The sequence below is a fragment of the Zootermopsis nevadensis genome, unplaced genomic scaffold, assembly GCF_977971745.1.
Source record: "Zootermopsis nevadensis isolate Lab colony 2312 unplaced genomic scaffold, Znev_1.0 Znev_ptg000020l, whole genome shotgun sequence".
Classification (NCBI taxonomy): domain Eukaryota; kingdom Metazoa; phylum Arthropoda; class Insecta; order Blattodea; family Termopsidae; genus Zootermopsis; species Zootermopsis nevadensis.
The window spans coordinates 17,026,309-17,046,261 of NW_028259152.1; the positions used below are offsets into that span (position 1 = coordinate 17,026,309).

At 37.6% G+C, this 19,953-nt stretch overlaps 2 protein-coding genes across 9 annotated transcripts in view; both read right to left on the reverse strand.

Annotated features, from left to right (window-relative positions):
- Nucleotides 1–2,138: 2,138 nt before the first annotated feature.
- On the reverse strand, nt 2,139–7,859 carry mRpL55 (mitochondrial ribosomal protein L55). Of its 2 annotated transcripts, XM_087352025.1 has the most exons (4): nt 7,673–7,859; nt 5,072–5,172; nt 4,493–4,694; nt 2,139–2,351 (listed from the first exon to the last, which is right to left on the reverse strand). In XM_087352025.1, the coding sequence occupies exons 2-4, from the start codon at nt 5,104–5,106 to the stop codon at nt 2,208–2,210; spliced, it is 381 nt and encodes a 126-aa protein (XP_087208151.1). In that variant the 5' UTR covers nt 5,107–5,172; nt 7,673–7,859; the 3' UTR covers nt 2,139–2,207. The 2 variants fall into 2 exon arrangements, with proteins under 2 accessions (XP_087208151.1, XP_087208152.1); XM_087352026.1 differs by lacking the exon at nt 5,072–5,172 and having other exon boundaries at nt 7,673–7,856.
- Nucleotides 7,860–8,392: 533 nt separating this feature from the next.
- Nucleotides 8,393–19,953, reverse strand: part of Ctns (lysosomal cystine transporter cystinosin) — a 31,550-nt gene continuing 19,989 nt past the window's right edge. For 6 of the 7 annotated variants that reach the window (XM_022071004.2, XM_022071002.2, XM_022071003.2 and 3 more), the window contains exons 9-11: nt 19,475–19,592; nt 18,265–18,367; nt 8,393–10,822 (exon numbers count right to left, since the gene is read on the reverse strand). In XM_022071004.2, coding sequence (XP_021926696.1) covers nt 10,738–10,822; nt 18,265–18,367; nt 19,475–19,592 — 306 coding nt within the window. In that variant the 3' untranslated portion in view covers nt 8,393–10,737. Of the gene's footprint in view, nt 10,823–15,033; nt 17,128–18,264; nt 18,368–19,474; nt 19,593–19,953 lie in introns of those variants that run through there. The other variant, XM_022071008.2, reaches the window with a different exon arrangement.

Genomic DNA, 19,953 nt, shown 5'->3' on the forward strand with positions numbered 1-19,953 from the left:
AATGTCTAACTTTGGTTTCAGGGATAAGCCGCATCGAGTGTTGTTATCCAAAAGTTTCAGCAAACACTGTAGTTGCCATCTTCAGGGTGATTGCGTAGAGGTTTGTTGAAACACTGGATAACTATCAACATCTGATGTAGCCTATTTCCATCAACCAAAGTTACTTGATCATTTATACTGTTTATCAGATTCTGTAGAGAGTGGTTAAGACTAAATAACCAGATGGCTTACGGAAGTCGAAGGTTCATCACCGAATTAACCAAAGCCCTCCACCGGACCCTGTCCTGGGCCAACAAAATCCATTCTCCTTCAACTCCTATCTCCCATAGATCCCGCCTGAGATTATCCTCCCATCTACGTCTAGGTCTCCCCAGAGGTCTCTTCCCCTCAGGCTTCCCAAATAGTGGACCCAACCAACCACATGGCTTACGGAACCCGAAGGTTCATCACCGAATTAACCAAAGCCCTACACCGGACCCTGTCCTGGACCAACAAAATCCAGTCTCCTTCAACTCCTATCTCCCATAGATCCCGCCTGAGATTATCCTCCCATCTACGTCTAGGTCTCCCCAGCGGTCTCTTCCCCTCAGGCTTCCCAACCAATACCCGGTGCACACCTCTCGTCCCATCCATGCGCGCTACATGCCCGTGGTTAAGACAGTGAAATGAATTTAAGTATACCAGATAAAATCCCCCAATGGGAGACGCAAGAAATTAAAAGAGAATTTTGATGAAATCTCATGTAAAGATACCACTTTGCAGAGGATGATAAAATGTCCCTCAAGTATCAATATCCTGCCTACAGCCCACTGTAAACGCTGCTGTGTATGCAGTTTTCCTCAGCTGCCTCACCATTTTGACTGTCACTTGATTCCCTGTGCCCTCACCACTGTACTTGGCTGCTGGATCCATTTGAGAAAGGCGTTTTAATTCAGGGAACACACGGTTGTATTTTGCATATGATATTTAGTGAGTATTATACTTCTGGGGCAAATTGTACTTGCAGTTGTAACAGGAACTTTGCTCTCAGGACCATGTCAGCCCTGCTCCTGTTGGGCAGTTGCACGTAGGCCATTAGCCAGTTCAGGGTAGACCCAGGACTTTGGACCTACCACAGGTCATCATGTTTCATCACAGACTTTGTGATCAGAACGTCTATACACAGCTGCTAAGAATGCAGGAAACCCTTTTTCTTTTCGGAGTCATCTTTCTGATAATTCATCTGCCGGAAGAACAGAGCTGTAGGCTGGAAGCAAGGCCCGGCCTGTCTGCACCCTCCTGATCGACGATAAATCCGGGCTGGAAACTATCGGACATCTGACTACAAATTAATTTCTCCACGATACCTAACCACTGTGGCTATTCAGTATTCCCACTGCAATCTTCACCTCTGCACTTTGAGCATTACTCATTTTTACATTCATATACATTTTGCATCCATCGAAAATAAGGAGGAAACTGCGAGATCTCAGCTGAATTAAGATTTTGCCACCCAGGACCACACTTCACGAAACCAGGGGACTACCACAAGACCCCACTAAGCAAAGTTTTGAATGTCATTTGAGGTGCAAGACAGACAAAGCTAAACAGCAGGGGACGCACAACAGATGACAGTCATGGTGCTAGGATCAATAATTGCTCACCCCTTATTCAAGGCACCCCCACCCAACAGGTCAAGGGATTACAGCGAATTTTAAAATCCATTATCCGCGTCAAACCTTCTCCACGCTTGTCAGGAAATGTGATGCAAATCAGCTTGGGATCAAAGAATTCTGGTTCCATTTTAACAATAAAAAGCTTGATTCTTTTCTCACAGCCCTCTAGAAGAAACAACATGAAACAAACCTCACTTATGGTTTCTTAGCATATTTAACAACACTTATAAAATTATTATGGGTTTATTGCATAAAATAGTAGGAAGCGTGATAATGGAATGGAAATGACATAGAAGGAAGTGTTTGCGTCTTTGCCTGCAGGGACTAACGAAACAAAAGGATTCAGTCAGGACGTCTGGTCTTCAAGTCAAGAATCAAATACAAACAGGAAATTCATGTGCTAAGCAATCAAGTACAATGTTCAATGAAGTGGGAACAAAATATTCAAGAAGGTCAGTTCTGTGGATTCTCAAATGACATGGGTATTCATCACACGAATTTGTATTATAATTTTTATATTACATCAACAACTTGTATGCGTTTGTTATCTGTTCATTGCTTTAGCAGATGAACATACTGTCTGGCATCAAAATCATCTTCAATATCTTCCTCGATCTTGACTTTCTTCTTTGGTTTTCTTCGTTCTAATCTAGCTATACGCTCCGCTTCACTTAACGTTGAAAGGTCAAGTGGTAACTGCAAACAGGGAATTGACATGATTACCGATCAGTACTTGTACTTCTAACCGCTACAATAGTTTCGGAGCAAAACGGCTAGCCTACTTTTAAAAGGCCAGAGATGGCAGGAAGATTTATTATATTTAAATGATGTGGGCATAATTCAAACGGTTAAATATTTTGGTAAAAAAAGGATATACACTCTTTTTGCATCAAAATGTGCAGGAACTTAGGTACGTAAACACCTGAAGATGACTAAATTACAGACAAAACATGTAGCCTAACAACATAAGAGTGTAAAAGCATGTAAAAAATAAGGTTTAAATAAAAACCATATAAATCTGGTTACTCTATGTTTGTTATCAGACGTAACTAACTGTGCGCCTCGGAATGGCAAGATTAAAGCACAGTGACAAGTGGATGCAGAGAGGTCCCCTGGTATAACTGGAACTTCCCCTTCCAGCTTCCTTTCTGTTTCATGTGGGTCAACTGAAGAAAGTCTTCAGCCTCATTAATTATGCCACAATCTTTCTTTCTCGATTTCCTGTCAGCTCTTCCTTTTCTGCTCGATGTTTTCTAGTGTCTGGATAAACCAACTTGTTCTGAGCTGTCCCACGGATCTCCTTGTTTTAAATTTTAATTCTCTTTGCAACCATATTATATCCTTTTTTCTTTTCCAACAATAATTCTCAAAACTTCTGTATCTATTGCTTGGCTTCTTCTTTTGTTTTCACAGCAGTACATATATATATATATATCAATGTTGGTCTTATGGGTTGCAATGCATGCCATGTGTACTGTCCACAGACCACGAGAAAAACCCTGCTGAGGGAAGTCGTTTCTGGTCGGTGCGGGGGGAATGTTTACTATCAGCTGGACTAGAGGGCTGCTATTGGTGGGAAGTGTGACACGTCAGAGTTTTACGCTACTACACACAGTCTGAAAACATCAAGCAGTTAAGCGTAGCGTGTAGTGAGCGCACCTCTAATGTGTTCTGATAATATTCTAGATTAAATCGCTGTGCCGCTGTGAGGTAATCTTAAAGCTGTACACATTAGAACACATGAAAGCCTATCGTCTGTTGTTCGTTCAGTGGTTGTGGAACGAATGCTTTTAGGATGGGTCGTCACTCACCGCGAAATCTTGCGCATGCGCGTATATCGAATTCCTAGCAGGGATTTTCTCCTGGTCTGTGGACTGTACTTGTAGACAGATTATTAATTATGAAAAAGTGGAGGCAGCAAGGGCCTCTGAAACGTCAGTAAATTTCTACCAGACTACAAGGCACAACAACCCAGAAGACAACCATCCTCAAACTCTTCATCATGAATACCTCAAATCTTACAACACATGCTTTGTTTTGAAAATATTTTTCTAAAATTAACAGGTTAATAGAAATCTCATGCACTGAACAGTTTGTAATACAGAAACAAAGTGAAGACCCTCTATTTGAAACAATGGTGTCCTATAAAAAAAGTTTATGTATTTTTAATAATACGTTATAATACTGTAGAGAAAATTGCGTTGGAATTCAATTTGCTAAAATGTCTTCTATGAGTAAGATTAGTACTTAAGTGTTCAAGAATAAATTTTACTGCTCTTAAAAATATACAGTTGTGTTTCTACATCGCCTGTGATCTATCAGTAAGTTCATGTGGTCATTATTTATGGTAATGCTTGTGTAAAGTAAGTAAAGCTGTCCCACTACACGCCATGCAGGCGCTTGGGGGGAGTGGAGGTATAGCTCCTACTCTTGACCTCGGCACTAGATGGGGGTGAGTGTTCAGCATCACGCCCCAGCCACGCTTTAGCCCCCGGGAAAGGACCCCGGTACCCATTGTATAGGAGGCTGGGTGGGCCCCAGAGCCAGTCTGGACGCAGAGGCTACAGGAAAAATCCTCTGCCCCCATCGGGGATCGAACCCTGGTCGTCCAGCCCGTAGCTAGTCACTATACTGACTGAGCTATGCCGGCTCATGGTAATGCTTGTGTGGTACATGTAATTCATTACAACAGTTGTCTATTTCAACAAATTGCATTCAGAATAAAAAAGCGCAAAAAAATGCATGTGGAAGCTGTGTATTGTGGTACAGATAACACTTTTCCAACCTAAATAAAATTAAATAACCCTTTTAAAGTAAATAATGCAAAATTAAAATACCTTAATGATCTTTCTTGGCTCATGATAACGAATACCGAAGCTTGAACCATCTGGTAAAATGACTGCAGTCGGATATAACCGAGCATAAATTTTACGATGCACTTTGGTTATACTAGCAGTGTTGCTATTCAGACATCTGAAGGGTTGATGAACTAAGGAGCGTATAACAAACCGGGCTGGCTCCTTTAACACCACCTGCCAACTAAGAAGACAAAAACTTCACTTCAGCGCATTTTTACAATACAGTGACCAGTACCTCACACCATTTCCGCTGCCACAATGTTTTGAATAAGACATACAAAAAAATTCATGTACTGCAAAAGTCACACATTCAAGTTTTTTTACATGTGGCAATGGAAATTCATAAATAAGTTCTAATAATTTCACACCTTTCAAATCATCCACTAATTGACGGAACTTGTATTTTTTTTATTGTGATTGGATATACTTTTATGTTTCTATAATAAATTTATAATATGTTAAGTCAGATTAGTTTAATAACCTATATATTTAAATGATGTCTTTGTGAAGTTTCTCAAATTTAAATTAACATTAATTTTACAAAACGTTTTATTGTACCTTACATGATCTTGATGAGCACTAAAGAGACTCATGTATACGATCACGGTAAAATAAGATTCCAACGCCGCTTTTGTTCTTACGCTTAGCACGAACTAGTGCTGAAATATAAATTGTCAAAAAGATTGGGAACAATATAGCAGTAGTAGTGGGTTTATAGGCGCATCATCTACTCTGGCTATTAGCATGTATTCAAGTAAATCTTGTGAAATAACACAACTTAAATATCCAAAAACTAATTTGAACATTAAGATTCTAGGGTTTTTTTTATTTTGCTGGTATTTCTTTCCTGCAAATGTTGATATCTTTCATGACAATTCGTACAACACACAGAGATAAAGATGATTTAGAAAAATAAAATCTAAAATATGCCTATCCAAAAAAGAAAGACATTTTTTTAAAAGTAGGTACATATTTAGTGTTTCTACCAATTCCCTTTCAAAGAGTTTCTAATTTTCCTTCTGTGTCATCTACACATAATTTTAGCAGCACAGAAAACCACGTAACTTAAACATTATAATGCTGCTGCCTGTTGCAATGAACAAGTTTTATAAAACTTACATAAATAATTTTCTATTTTCAAGGTGTAGATTTTTTTCCAGACTTTCACCTACAGTGAAGTCAGGAATTCAAGGCAGGCCCTATAATAAACGAAAAAACTGAAAATAAGGATAAAACAAGTTCTGATTTTAAAATGGAAACTATTAAACTCCTCCGCAGATTTGAGGAAAACAAACTCTTGTTGTACAAGCACAAACCTTCTTGCCAACATTTTAAGATATTGTATTTTTATTATTTCACAATATTTACACTTCTGTACGTCTTTGTCTTTGTTTTTTGTTTTTTTAATCTCCTATCTCAGTATCTTCCTATGAAGAAGATTAAAACTGTGTCCTAATTAACTAGATCCTAGAATATGATGAAATAAAATACAAAGACTTTAACTTATATAAGATTTTTAATTTCATGTATGAATTCAAGAGATTCAATCTGACTTAATACAGTATTCGAAATTAACCGACAGGTTATGTCATGATATCAAACAATTATATTGAAAAAAGTGCAGAAAATAATTTGAATTCTTCTATGTTTTGATCTAATCTAATTACACCAAGTTTGGCAAAATGTAACCAACTCCTTGGGGCAGACTGCTTCTTCAAAAGCTAACAGATGATCAGCTGTCAAGAAATTCTCCACCTTTTATGGAACAAGAAGTATAATTACCATGCTCGCAATTGCTGGTCAGACTGAGGATCAAATACTGTCCTGGAAGATAATGTGGTGGGGCAGGCAAACTGTATTCCGCACTTTAAACTTTAGTGTTGCTTGGTAAGTAAATGAGCAACACATGTTATGCAATTTGATATCAAAAAACTAAATGATGCAGAAGTTATCAGGCCAAAGCCTTAAAACCAGGCTGAAACTTTGGAAAACTCGGGATGGTTCACAGACACAAACTTATTAACTCCATTTGGAAAAAGGAAGAATTGCAAGAGGCTATTACTGCACCTATTTATAAAGGACAATAAAACTGACTGTGGTAATTATTGAAGAATATCACTGTTACCAATCCCATACAAAATTTTACCAGACATTCCTCTGTCAAAGTTAACTTCATGCCTACATAAAATTATTGGGAATCATCAACATGGATTTCCATGTGACTGATTAACTACTGATCAGATATTCTACATTCATGAGAAACTGGAAAAAAAATAAAGAGTTCAAGGGGGCAGATTACCAGCTATTTATATACTTCTAGAAAGCCTATGATTCAGTTAGGAGAGGGGACGTACTACACAACTCTTGCTGAATTTCGTATATCCATGAAAATAATTAGGCTAACTGAAACATGCTTTAATGAAACCTACAGTAAAATATATCGAGATAAACAACTGATATAGCACCTCCTATTCAGAATGGTCTGAAAGAACAGTATTTGGAGATAATGGTAACAGACCAAAATTGCATTCACAGGGAAATTCAAAGCAGATTAAGTCTGGTTACCATGCAGTTCAGAACCTTTTGACTTCCTGTGTGCTATCCGAAAGTGCAAACTGTAAAATACACAAATCTATAATTTTACCTGTTGCTCTGCATGGATATGAAACTTCATCTCTCAAATTACGAGAAGAATGAAGGTGTTTGTGAACAGGGTGCTTAGAACACTTGGACTGAAGTGGCAGGAGGCTCAAGAAACGTACAAAATGAGATGCTTCATAATTTGTAATCTTCATTCTATATCATTCGCATAATATGGTAAAGGAGATTGTGATCGGCACAGCACGTAGCACGCACAAGGAGATGAAAAATGCGCACGTTAAATTTGGTTGGAAAGCTTGAAGGAAAAGGACACTAAGGTGGCCTCGATATATATGGGAAAATAATAATTAAACAGTCTTACAAAACCGTGGATGGACTATTACGTGTATTCATTCAACTGGCTCGGGATCGGGGCCGGTGAAGGGTTATTGTGAACATGGTACAAATGCTTCAGCTTCCATAAAACGCAGGAAATTTCTTGACTAGGTGAGCATGGAATTTATTTAGCTTCTCGAGAAGGAATCTTCTCCATGTAGTCAGTTAACCGGCCACATGTACCATTTTATTAGCTGTGAGGTCAGCATAGTATAATATTGACCACTGCACCAAACAAACGTGAACTGCCCAAAATATACTACTGCATTCGCCCCACAATTACACCATGGTTGACATTGCACACACAACCACACTTATTCACACATGGATTACAGCACCACACATAACCACAGATTATTACAAACCCGAATACCGATACAAATCAGTAATCAAGTGCTACAATTTGGTGCTGCTTTCGCTGCCATCTATTCGTATGGAAGTAACACTACGATCACAGCGGTTGGGTCGATGAAAAGGTTACCTGCTATTCAACCTATACAATTTATCTCACCCAACTACTAGCTTGTACACACAAAATTGAATGGAAGTTAAAACAGTGAAAATGTTAACTGTTTTTAAAATGTTTTATGGTAATTTTACATACATATGTTATATGATCTTCAAGTTTATTCATTGCTGTCTCAAATTTTGCAACAGGACAATTCTTTTTCACAATATTAAACGTCTAATAAGACTCACATGAATCTAGTATATATCTGCTAAAATAGTCTGACCTCACATAATCCTTTTTATTTGCATTTTTCTTGCTATTCCCTACCACCATTCACATGACATAATATTTAAGCCTTGAAAGGGGGGAGATATTAGGTTCTCATGGTCACATAGTCTGGTGGATACTGACTGACAGATGCTTCAGAGGAGTTTACTATTTAAATACATTCATTTTCAATTCATTTCTTTATTATTGGTGCTCTGCATCAACAGCCAGACAGCACAAGAGAAGAACACGATCATAAATTAGAGAAATAAACAGATTATAAAAAATACATGAGTTTAAAGGGTGTTAATATACAAAGGCAACTTGCTACTGAAAACATTAGTATCTTTGTAATAATAATTTAATTAAATAAAGTCAATTAGATTAAAATTAGAAGAAAGTACCCAAAACATACAAGGTACTAGATCAGAATATATATATATGTATATATAATATGTAAATTTAGAATGATGACACATAATTAGTCAATGGTGAGTAGTAGAGGAGAGAAAGGAGAAAAATGTATGTAAATTTATTGTGTAATTAATATCCAGTATATGAATAGCAGAACAGTTATTCTAGTATGTGATTAAGAAAAACAATTTTTGTGTCAAATACGTATATCAAAGTCCCTGAAAACAATATTAGCAGTTGATGTGCATCTAACAGAAGGACAGTTTTTAATTAAAGGGCTGTAACTTAATATAATAAGATAATTAACTGTTGGAAACAGTTGGTTCCATCATATTACAGATACAAATGCATTTTTGTAAAGATACAGTACCAACTAAAATTATAAATTGTTTGTCCTGTTATTTCATTAAATACGTTTCATATTAAGAAACGTTTAAATAAATGTTAATGATCTTGATGATGTCTATGTTTTGTGATATACAAAGTTTTGTAGCGTAAGCCATTTATGAGATGATTGATAAAGTTAAACGTGAGTTTCATGTATGGTAAATTGTGCGTTTAAACCAAACAAAACAAAATCTACAACTGTGACAAATGTTAGAACATATTCTTCCAGTATCAAAATTAATTAAATCTGTTCAGTAATTCTGGAGATGAAATATAAATGGACAGATACAACCTCCAATCATGTGTTCATTTTATGAATTTTGTGCTCGGAGAACTTAAAACATGAATTACTGGCCCCCGAAAAAAACAACCATAATTAAGTTATTCTTGTGCAACTTACAACTGTATAACACGACTGTTATCATGAAACTGAAAACTGATTAAAATTTCATGTTGTCTCTGTAAGATAAAGTACAGCCAACCCACTACATACCAAGTGCTTGGGGGAGAGGAGGTATAGCTCCTATTCATTCTTGACCTTGGCAGTAGATGAGGTGAATGGTCAGTGTCATGGCCTGACCATGCTTTATCGTAGGGTCAAAGGACCTCCAGTACCCACTGGATAGCAGGCTGGGTGGGCTCCAGAGCCGGTCTGGACACAAGTAGAAACCTTTACTGTGCCTGAGATCAAACCTCAGTATTTTGTCAGACATTACGCTGACTGAGCTACCTCGGCTACGCGTACCGCCTGTGTGGAAGACTGAAGCCTGATTGGGAGAATCCCGCAACCCAAAAGCAGGCAAAGAAAGACTACTTTTCAAACAGGACATTCCTGTCCTTGTACTGCGACAACTTTATGGCTGCCTTCAGCTGTATAAAATCTACATTTCCATTGTAAGCCACCACTTTGAAGAAATATTTCACCAATTACAAGTTCCTGTTAGAAACCGTCCTGGTCTCCAACATATTTCCTTGAGCCAACATTTACATTCTAACACATTATTCTTAAATCTCAGCCACTCCACTGAAGTTACAATGATAAATATTCTCAATAATTTTGGTTTCTGGTAATTTTATATTTATTGAGATATACGAGGAATAATTTGTTGAAAATATCAACACTGGGCACTCACTGCATCGCCCTAAAAGTCCTATTTCGTGAAGTTTACTGACTAGATGAATTTCTGTTTGGCATGACAACCTGAATTATGGACTGAGTTTCCGACATACGTACCATGACTAGGAAACTATACCGTAGGGTCATTTTTGTGCAAATGACAACTGAATTATAGCACACATGTTGTCTATGAGGTAGGTGAATAATGTTCTTCACTGGACATGCTATGAGCTACAGCGCCATCACTTAATTCACTTTGAAGCCTCAAAAATAAACCAAACCCTAATGTCAACACATCATGCAACCTTAAAACTTATTCACATAATACTGTATCTATAGTGGTCTATTTCACTTTGAATTGAAACAAATGAAAAAGATGTGTCTGTTATGAATCAATTTTTTGTTCTCACAGTTAGTGTCACTTTTAATTCAGGATTCACAAAACCAGCACACATGTTCGTTCCATTTCCATTGTACCCCAAGACTGACACACAATAAATATCAGTAACTTTTTTCAAGCTTTTTATGCTCAAATTACCGCAGTAGTCTGAGCTGATAGTCGATGTCCACCAACAGCACAAAAATTGTGCTGAAATCTGTGAAAGTCCAGTGTTATGCAAAAATAGGTTCTGACAGAAATGCATCTGAAGATCCAGGATTATTTTCTCCACTGATTTCTATGTAAGATCCAAGACCCCTGAAAACAACACAAAAGAAAGACTATGATATAGCTTCATATGACCAACAAGATAAATAACAGATGTAGTGGTACAGACATTCATTATGAATGGATGACAAAATGCCTTTCAGTGCATAATAATAAAGATACTGAATAAGCAACTAATGAGTAGACCAAGTGTTTCACAATCAGTGTGGCAGGGCACACTGGTGCGCCATCGGAAGGTTTAAGGTGCGCTACAAATTTTTATAAGAAACTATATTCATATGTCACAGTTAGAAAAACAAAATATCATATTTTGTAATTAGAATATGAAATGCAAAATGCACAAACACACTGGTTCATCATCAATAGTTTTATTTAAGATGTGTTATGTTCTGTTTGCACAGCATTCTTATACATATTTAAGGCCATGAATACTTTCGTACCTGTTTTTTGGGGGGCAAAAGTTTGTGGCGTACCTACCATCTTTGACAAATAAGTGTGCTGTGGGTGACAAAATTTGCAGAACACTGGTCTTAGTGGTGAGATAAAGTATCAAATGAACAAAATAGTACACAGATCCAACACTAATAATGGAAGGGAGGAGCCGTTTAATGAAACAACCCATCCTGGTGGTAACATCAATGGATGATGAGATCAGTTATTATTATTATTATTAAGTGTTCTGTCTTACGACAGGTCCGTTGTTCTGCCCAAAAAGAACTCTCCAGTTGTCCCTATTCTCGGCTTCTCGCTTTAATTCCTGGAACGTCATCTTCTTTCCTTGTTTAAGATCGTCGGTTAGCTGTATCAGTCTTCTTCCCAGTCCTCGCTTTCCTTCAACCTGGCCTTCGATGATATCACTCATTAATCCATTCCTTCTCATATTATGTCCCAGCCAGTTGTTAGCTTTCCTTCGTGTAATCGCCTGTAGAATGTTTCTTTGCTCGTTGACTCTCCTCAATACTTCTTCGTTGGTCACTCGATCCGTCCACCTGATCTTCTCTATTCTTCTCCAACACCACATTTCGAAACTCTCCAGGTATTTCTGTTCCTTCTTCCTGAGTGTCCAAGTCTCTGCTCCATACGTAACACTTCACTAGTTTCTTCTTCATCTCCAAGCCCAACTTGCTAGTGAGAAGTATCCTCTTCTTGACAAAAGCTGCCTTGGCCAGTAAGTAAAATAAATTAAAAACACTAGCCTAGTGGCAAATAACAGAAAACAGGATTTTAAATATACACATGATTCATTCCGTAGTGACTTAAAGAATGCCAGGCACTTCAGAAATCACACCACAATCGTACAGTTGTATCATTTTATTAGAATCGTATCAGCCGTGAAACAAAAAATAAATGTCTGCATACATGCAGAAGCACATTCAGAAATTCATTCATGTAGCTAAGTATGCTGTCGCAGGCCAACACATGCATAGTTCTATTCTACTTAGCAGACCATTCTACATTCTGTCCAACACATGCACATACCACTTTCACTCTACTTAACTCCTCTAACCTACAGCCGAGAATCAAAACACCATGATCCATGTGGGATGCTTTCCCATTCTGACCGACTTCTTCATCAATCACGGGCTTCTGGGTTGACACCACGTGGTCTTATAGGTGGTATCACCATGATTTTCAGCATGAACCTTGAAAAGATGGAGGGGGTGTGCTCCTCTGAAATATAGGTAACCACCTACAAGATCACATGGTGTCACAACCCAGAAGACGGCGACTTATGGTGCTGTAAAAACCTCAAATCTTCACTTTACTTAAATATTAGTTGTACAACAACAGCGTTAGCTGATGAAAGAAAGTACGAGCAGGATGTGTTGCACAAAAACACAACTTTGGCTGCAAAACCTCACGATGAGATTTCCTGTTCAGTCGAGACGTAAATTGGAGGACAGTGCCACATCCTACAGTATACATAGTGCAATCAACTGTTCAATGCCATTCTTAAATACTAAATCATATTATACACAAGGCTTACATCAACTGGTTTGACTGCATAAGGATGATTAACTATATACAGCAGAGTCCTTCTAACTCCATGGAGCAAAATTCTTTTCAGAAATGAATTTCCCATCTTTTACAATACCCAAAGGTTCATTAGCTTGTTCACAAGAACCTGCAACAAATTCCAATCCTGAACCGGATGAATCAAATCCATATCTTCCAAGAAACACACTTACCTAAGATCCACTGCAATTTTCTCCTCCCACCTATGTCTTAGGATTTAAAAAATGGTCTCTTCCCTTCAGGCTTACCAAGCCAAATTTTTTATGCATTCTTATCTCCCCCATGCATACTACATGCCCTGCTCATCTCATCATTAATTTGATTGCCCTAATAATGTTTGGTTGAGAGAGTAATATCTTTTCCTATGATTCATACTAACGGACAAGATGCAGAAAATCTGCTGAGGACCCCCCCCATGATCGCCAGATTTAACCTCACCTGACTTTCTCTTGTGGGGTTACTTGAAGAATGTGGCGTACAGCATAAAGCCAGCAACACTTTAAGAGCTCTGGCAAGAAACTGAAGTCTTGCACAGCAGTAACTTTGATGGCCGCTTGTCATAAATTGTTCACCACTGTCAAGTGTGCCATGAATCTAATGGTGGTCATTTTGAACACCAACACTACATTCACCAAGCGCCAATGCTAATGTTTTTCTTTAATAAAATGTCTTTATTTCATTCACTGAATATATGCATACTTCTTTCTAGGACATTCTGTAGAAAGATGGACACGACTTCCTAATTCGGCATTAATTTTATGCACTCTGTGCAAAGATTATAAAAAAATCCCAATACATACACTGCATCAACAGGCTATGTTAAGCTATGGGTATGTGCAGGATAAAATAGACACTGGATACCAATAAAAACATTTTAACCCCCTCCCTCCTCTTTCCCGTTGTACCGCAGCAATATTAACAGAGTATGGAACTTAATTGTACATCCAGTGACTATCTGAAACCATGCATTCATCCATGGTAACAGTGCGCCAATTGGTATGTTGCAATTCTTTTTAATTCATACACCAAACAAGCGGCATTTCCATACGCATCTGGAAAGTGGCAGTCAAGACTTATTTCAAAATATGCTAACTTTGCCTTGAGAAACTGAGGAATATGAAAAGAAACTGGTAAATCAGCTAAGATTCAAACCAATATTACCACTACACGCATCTCCATGGTTATAAAGATAGGTATTGTTAGGAATTTTTATGAATTAAGAACTGAATTAAGTTGGTCCCTTGTCACAACAGAACAGTGCATCCTCAGGTTGCAGATGGAGAAGACTGCCTCCAAATATGGAGGGCAACTGTGAACTCATCACAGTACAAACCAGAACTTTACAAAATGTTACACAGGGAGATGTGGTATAAACATGAGAATAATATTAAAGTGTACCTTAAACAGTGGCATGTGACAGTGAATAGGGTCCAGTGGCAGGATCTTGTCAACAAGATAATAAAATTTTAAATTATGGAGCATATAATCTGTTATTTCAGTGCATATCTCACTTAGGGGAAATGAGAAAAAAAATATAGCAAATTATGTTCATGGAGTCTGAACTTTTATATCTATATTTAGATTTCTTCTACTAACAAGAAAACTAAACTACACATATCCCATATTGTTGAATCACAGATTATTTGGTTTATGGACTGTCTACACACATTTATTTTCATTACAAAATTTTTAATAATCTTGAATTCACCGAAGGTTTCTAAAACTGTACACAAATAACTGTGAGGTTCCTCTCATTTCTCTCTCCCACCCTTCCTCTTGTGTTTCTACCCCATTCCGTTCCACGATACTCTTTCAGGATGCAGTAAGTTATGAGGTGGTACGTACTTAATGTCCTCCCTCCCCCAAAAATCTACACAGTTCTGCTTATACTGTAACTGCTAAAATTATGAAGACGCCTGTCTTCTGGGTTGTTGTGCCATGTAGTACTTATATTAATGTGGTGATTATAATTTTAGCAAGGGTCACCATGCTGTTTTGGCTGGGTTGCCTTGATCCTCTTCAATAAACTGAAATTTCCCACACAACAGATTTTTAACAAGTGATGTGATGGGTGGATGGAAAATTTCTGCGACACATTAACACTGAACGAATAGGAGTACTGAAGACAGGAAAGAGAAGGAAGATGTTACTTGACAGGTAAGGCATGGGGACAAGGACAACGACCTGAGGGTGCATAAGACATGCATTTGAAGTAATGGCCAAAATAAATATTCACAAGTCTCCTGTCATTTTTATTGATAACCTTCAAACTGCAGTAATGGTGGTCATAGTGTTTTAAGGAAGTCTTGCTGGGATCTCCTGGTCCAGTCAGCAAATACTCTTCTCATATCGACTGATTTACAATTACAGCAATAATCGTAGTTACGGAATTAGGAAATTTTCACTTTTCTTATCAGAATTTTTATGAACAAGTTATAGCCTACTTTCTTGGTCAATGTGTTCTAGATTAACTCCATCACACTGATTAATTGTGACCGTCTGCACACCAATTCAAAACCTGAACGTATAATAATTTAACTTAAATTAGGAATTGGTATTTTCTCCATGCCAGATCTGATGGCTATACTGACAAGACTCGATCACAAAACCCCCATTGCGAAGAAGCAGCATGTGAAGCTGCAGCTGTCGTCATGGTACTAGAGGCTTTATACATAACCTAACCTAACCTAACCTAACCCTTTGAGTTATTTAGATATAGGCAGCAGGAAGCATATATAAATGCAAGCATGTTCCTGCAATCTGCAATTCTTTTACATTAACAAAATATTTGTCACACAGTAGTACATAATACATAGAATTCACCGTAGTTACGTTGCAGGATTAATGTTATTAGTAAGTAGGGAAATGAACATAAAAAAAGGAATGAATAGTGAAATATATATTACATGGTGGAACACAGTTCTTCATATGTAACAGCAAATATAAAAGTTACATTATGTTTCACTATAAAAATATAAATCAAAATATTTATATATTTGTACTCCAAACAACAATTAAATCCAGGCCTATAATTACAAATTCTTCTTTGTATCAACGTCCGATGCAAATAAATTAAAACCAGTACGACTTCAGGTTCTCATGGCCGTCAGTATGAAGATGGCTGCCTTCTGGGTTGCTGCACTGCATAGTCTGGTAGAAGTTTACCAACGATTCAGATGTGCTTCCTGCCTCCACCATCAGGGTGATTACTCATCGCCCGAATGATGGAAGCAGCAAATACCTCGAAAACATTGATAAACTTCTACCAGACTATGCAGTGCAGCAACCCAGAAGGCAGCCATCTCCTTTAAAACTGTACATTTGAATGACCTGAGCCATGTATTTCTTTAATAGACTGTGAAAGCTATTTAGGTTATTGATGTAGTTCAAAAAAACAAAGAATTACAAAAATATAACACAATTATTCCAGAAAACATGCTATCTCCTATACTTTGTTGTAAGGTAATTTTTTTCATTACAGTTTGTGTAAGTACCCAAATTTTTGGTAACACAATACACTACTGTTTTACCCAAAATATAAGGAACTTCCAAGTCTAAGATGATTATTTCAAATGTGATGTTAATGATTGGCTTAATACATACTTCGGCAGTGCTGTTAATATATGTACTGAACAATTCGATGTGCGCCTTGTTCGTAAGTCGATAAAACAGGAATAAAGTTTGAAAAGTTGTATCTTTTTACAACTGCTGCCCCATACAAGGTACTAATCACAGTTGTATTTGGTCCACTGTTGGCATGGACATGAGTCCCTCCTCACACACAAAAATATGTGAAATGTGATCACGCATTTGGGAACACAGTTCCACAGGACACATTTAAAGACAACAATATTCAAGCAGGTGCAAAGATAAAAATCAATGTGACAGATGTCCAGACACACAAACCCTGCAACTGGAGGAGACACAGAGCAGAATCTCATTCAAAGATGATGGAGGCAGCAAGGACCACTGAAATGCTGGTAAACTTCACCCAGACCACATGGCGCTACAACCCAGGAGACAGCCAACTTCTGCCATGAAAACCTCAAATCCTACAAAGACGTACCTAATACACGTGCATCAATGAAACTGGCATCAAAAATCAATCTCTCTAAGTATGCAAAGAGCATCTGTGCCTTTTATCCATGAAAAAGAAAGTAGCCCAGCGAGCGATCACTATCATTTTCTGCTGAAGACCTGTCCAGCAGGTGCTCAGTATGCTACTGATGATATACGTATATCCTCTGTACAAGGATAATGTCATTTCTATGTTGCTAATGCATTAGACTTAGTAGACAAGATCAATTTCCTTCGAATGTCTGAAAAATAATGGAAGTACAGAGTGACTTCAATAACTTTGCTGATCAGAAAGCAAATAAGTCTAATTACTTTATAGAACTCTTGGTATCAGACACGTCCTTCATTGATATTTACAGTTCAAGTTTTGCCTGACTAATCTAAAATATCAACAATTCGGGAGAGAAATACAAAGTTTTTTCTCACTTAAAACCGAAAGGGGCTGGATGATACGTGTACTTTGGGCACAAATGGACTTAGCGTACTAGCACCTGGTCATGATAACAGGTTAGTTCAAAGAATGGCAGTGGAAACTTAAATACTCTGAGAAAAATATGTCCAGTATTTGAAGATGGCTGTATTCCGGTCTTCTGGGTTGTAGCGCTGCGTAGTCTGGTAGACCAACATATCGAGAGGTCCTTAGTGCCTCCACATCAGGGCAATTACAGAGGCAGCAAGGACTTCTAAAATGTTTGTAAACTTCTATCAGACTACACGATGCTACAACCCAGAAGACAGCCATCTTCGGACTCACTACTCTCAAAATGTCAAATCCTACTTTCCAGTGTTTCTTTTCCCCCCATAATAAATTCTACATGAAATGGGATTGAAACAGGGCATCTGATGTGAAAATTTTCTCTCTGTAAAAGATTATAAAAGTATCTTATGCAAGAAGATACCGAACTAAAACTACTGAACCTCCTCTTGCATTTTCTTTCTTTTTATGAAGAACAATTCAGCGTGATTTTAAGTTTTTCTTTTTTTATTAACCCTCAAAGCCAAATATAGTCTACAAAATATTTAATAATTCAGTCCCTACCACAAAATACACACAACACCTCCATTATAAGGATCACTTGATTAATGTTGTTCAGGGAAATAATTGCTACTCATCATGAGAACCATACTAAACCTATAAATATAAAACATTTTTACCCAAGTACATTTCACACGACAAGAAATTTTTTGACAGAGTGAGGATAGTCAACAAATTGATATACAAATCAGTCATGTAATACAACAACTGCAAAATCACACTACATTTCATGCCAATGGTAAACAAGGTAAAATGACAAGAATACGCAAAAATAAAAGTGCATCACGACATACTACTGCCTTTCAAATTACTATAAGCCCACAGCAGCATTCTGAATTCTTACCTGTATAGAATGTAGTGTTGAATGATGAAAAATATATCAAACACAACAGAGAACAAGCCCAGTCCAAATTTGGTTGGATCACCAAATATTGATTCCCAATCATCTAGAAATAATATCAGAACCAGATATTATAGCTTGTTAAATTCGACCGCATAATTAAACCAATATCTCAGTAAGAAATAGTCTTACCTTGTCAACCTAAATTAACATTCCCCTGCCACTCACTTTATGACACACAATATTTTTTGAATAGTCAACTGTATAGTTGGCTTCTCAAAGAACAGCCCACTTTCTTAATTGAACCCAAAGGTCCATCACCGTGTGCACAAAAGCTTGCCACTGGATTCTATCCTGAGCCAGCGCATCCAGTTCGCTGCATCGATTCCTATCTCCCAAAGGTATATCTTAATGTTATCCTCCCACCTATGTCTAGGTCCTCCCAGCGGTCTCCTCCCTTCAGGCCTCCCAACCAAGACCTTGTAAACTCCCTTCCATCCCCCTTGCGTGCCGCATGTCCCACTCACCTCATCCTCCTAGATTTAATCAACCTAACAACATCAGGTGATGAGTACAGGCCGTAAAGGTCAACATCATGCAGCATTCTCCATGATCTGTCTCCCCCCCTTTTAGATCCAAACATCTTCCTCAACACTCCGTTCTCGAAGAAACTCAATCTATGTTCGTCACTCAAAGTGAGAGACCATGTTTCGCACCCATATAGCACAACTGGCAAAATTTACACTTTTTAATATTTTAATGTCTCCTGTCACTGGAAGAAAATATTTCTTTGAGCATACACCGCATATGTCACAAACTCTCTCTTCCATGATACAACAGAAAAGAGTTAAAACACATCTCTTGACGGACATGGTAAGAAACGTCCAGAAGGAAAGGGGGTTTAAGGGGAACTATGGTCCAAACTGAGGGAAAAGGTTATTTCTGGAAAATGATTAAGAACTGAAGTACCTCATTTGGCAACAACAATCCAAAATGTTATACTGTCAATGAATTCAATAAGTAAAATGACTGTAAAGAATCTATCCTTCTTAAACAAAAGTAGAGAACTGTCATTAATATGCTGGATAAAAATATGATCAGTCTGACAAGATTCATTATAAACGTTTCTCCAGCATCATCTTGGGAAATCGCTTATGACGTTAAATTTTCGTTGAAAACAAATACAAACACTGTAATGCAATACGTAACTTACTGTAGTTGTGGGCATTGAGGATCATCTGCAGCATACTGAGAATTCCACCAGTAAAATCAAGAAAGATGTTGCCTATACTCCACCCCACTGTACTTTTCCTTTTGTAGTTCATGTAGGCCTACAAATGTTAAACAATATTAGATACATGTACTCTACAGAGTACACAAAGTTCAAAAAACAAATATACGCTGATTGAATAAAAATTTTCTAGGATATTATCCATCGTCTAGTAAATATAAAACGTAAAACGACGTTTCGAAGATGGGACTCTATCTCCGTCTTCAGGTTCCTACACAGTTGGGCCCACTAGATAGAGCTAATCCCTATCTCCGTTTTACATTTTTTACGTTTTATATTTACTAGACGATGGATAATATCCAAGAAAATTTTTATTCAATTGACTCTTCACCATCGTCAAGAAGTTTTAGATTTGATAAATATACGCTGTTTCAACATAAGCACTTTGGAGCACATTGCTT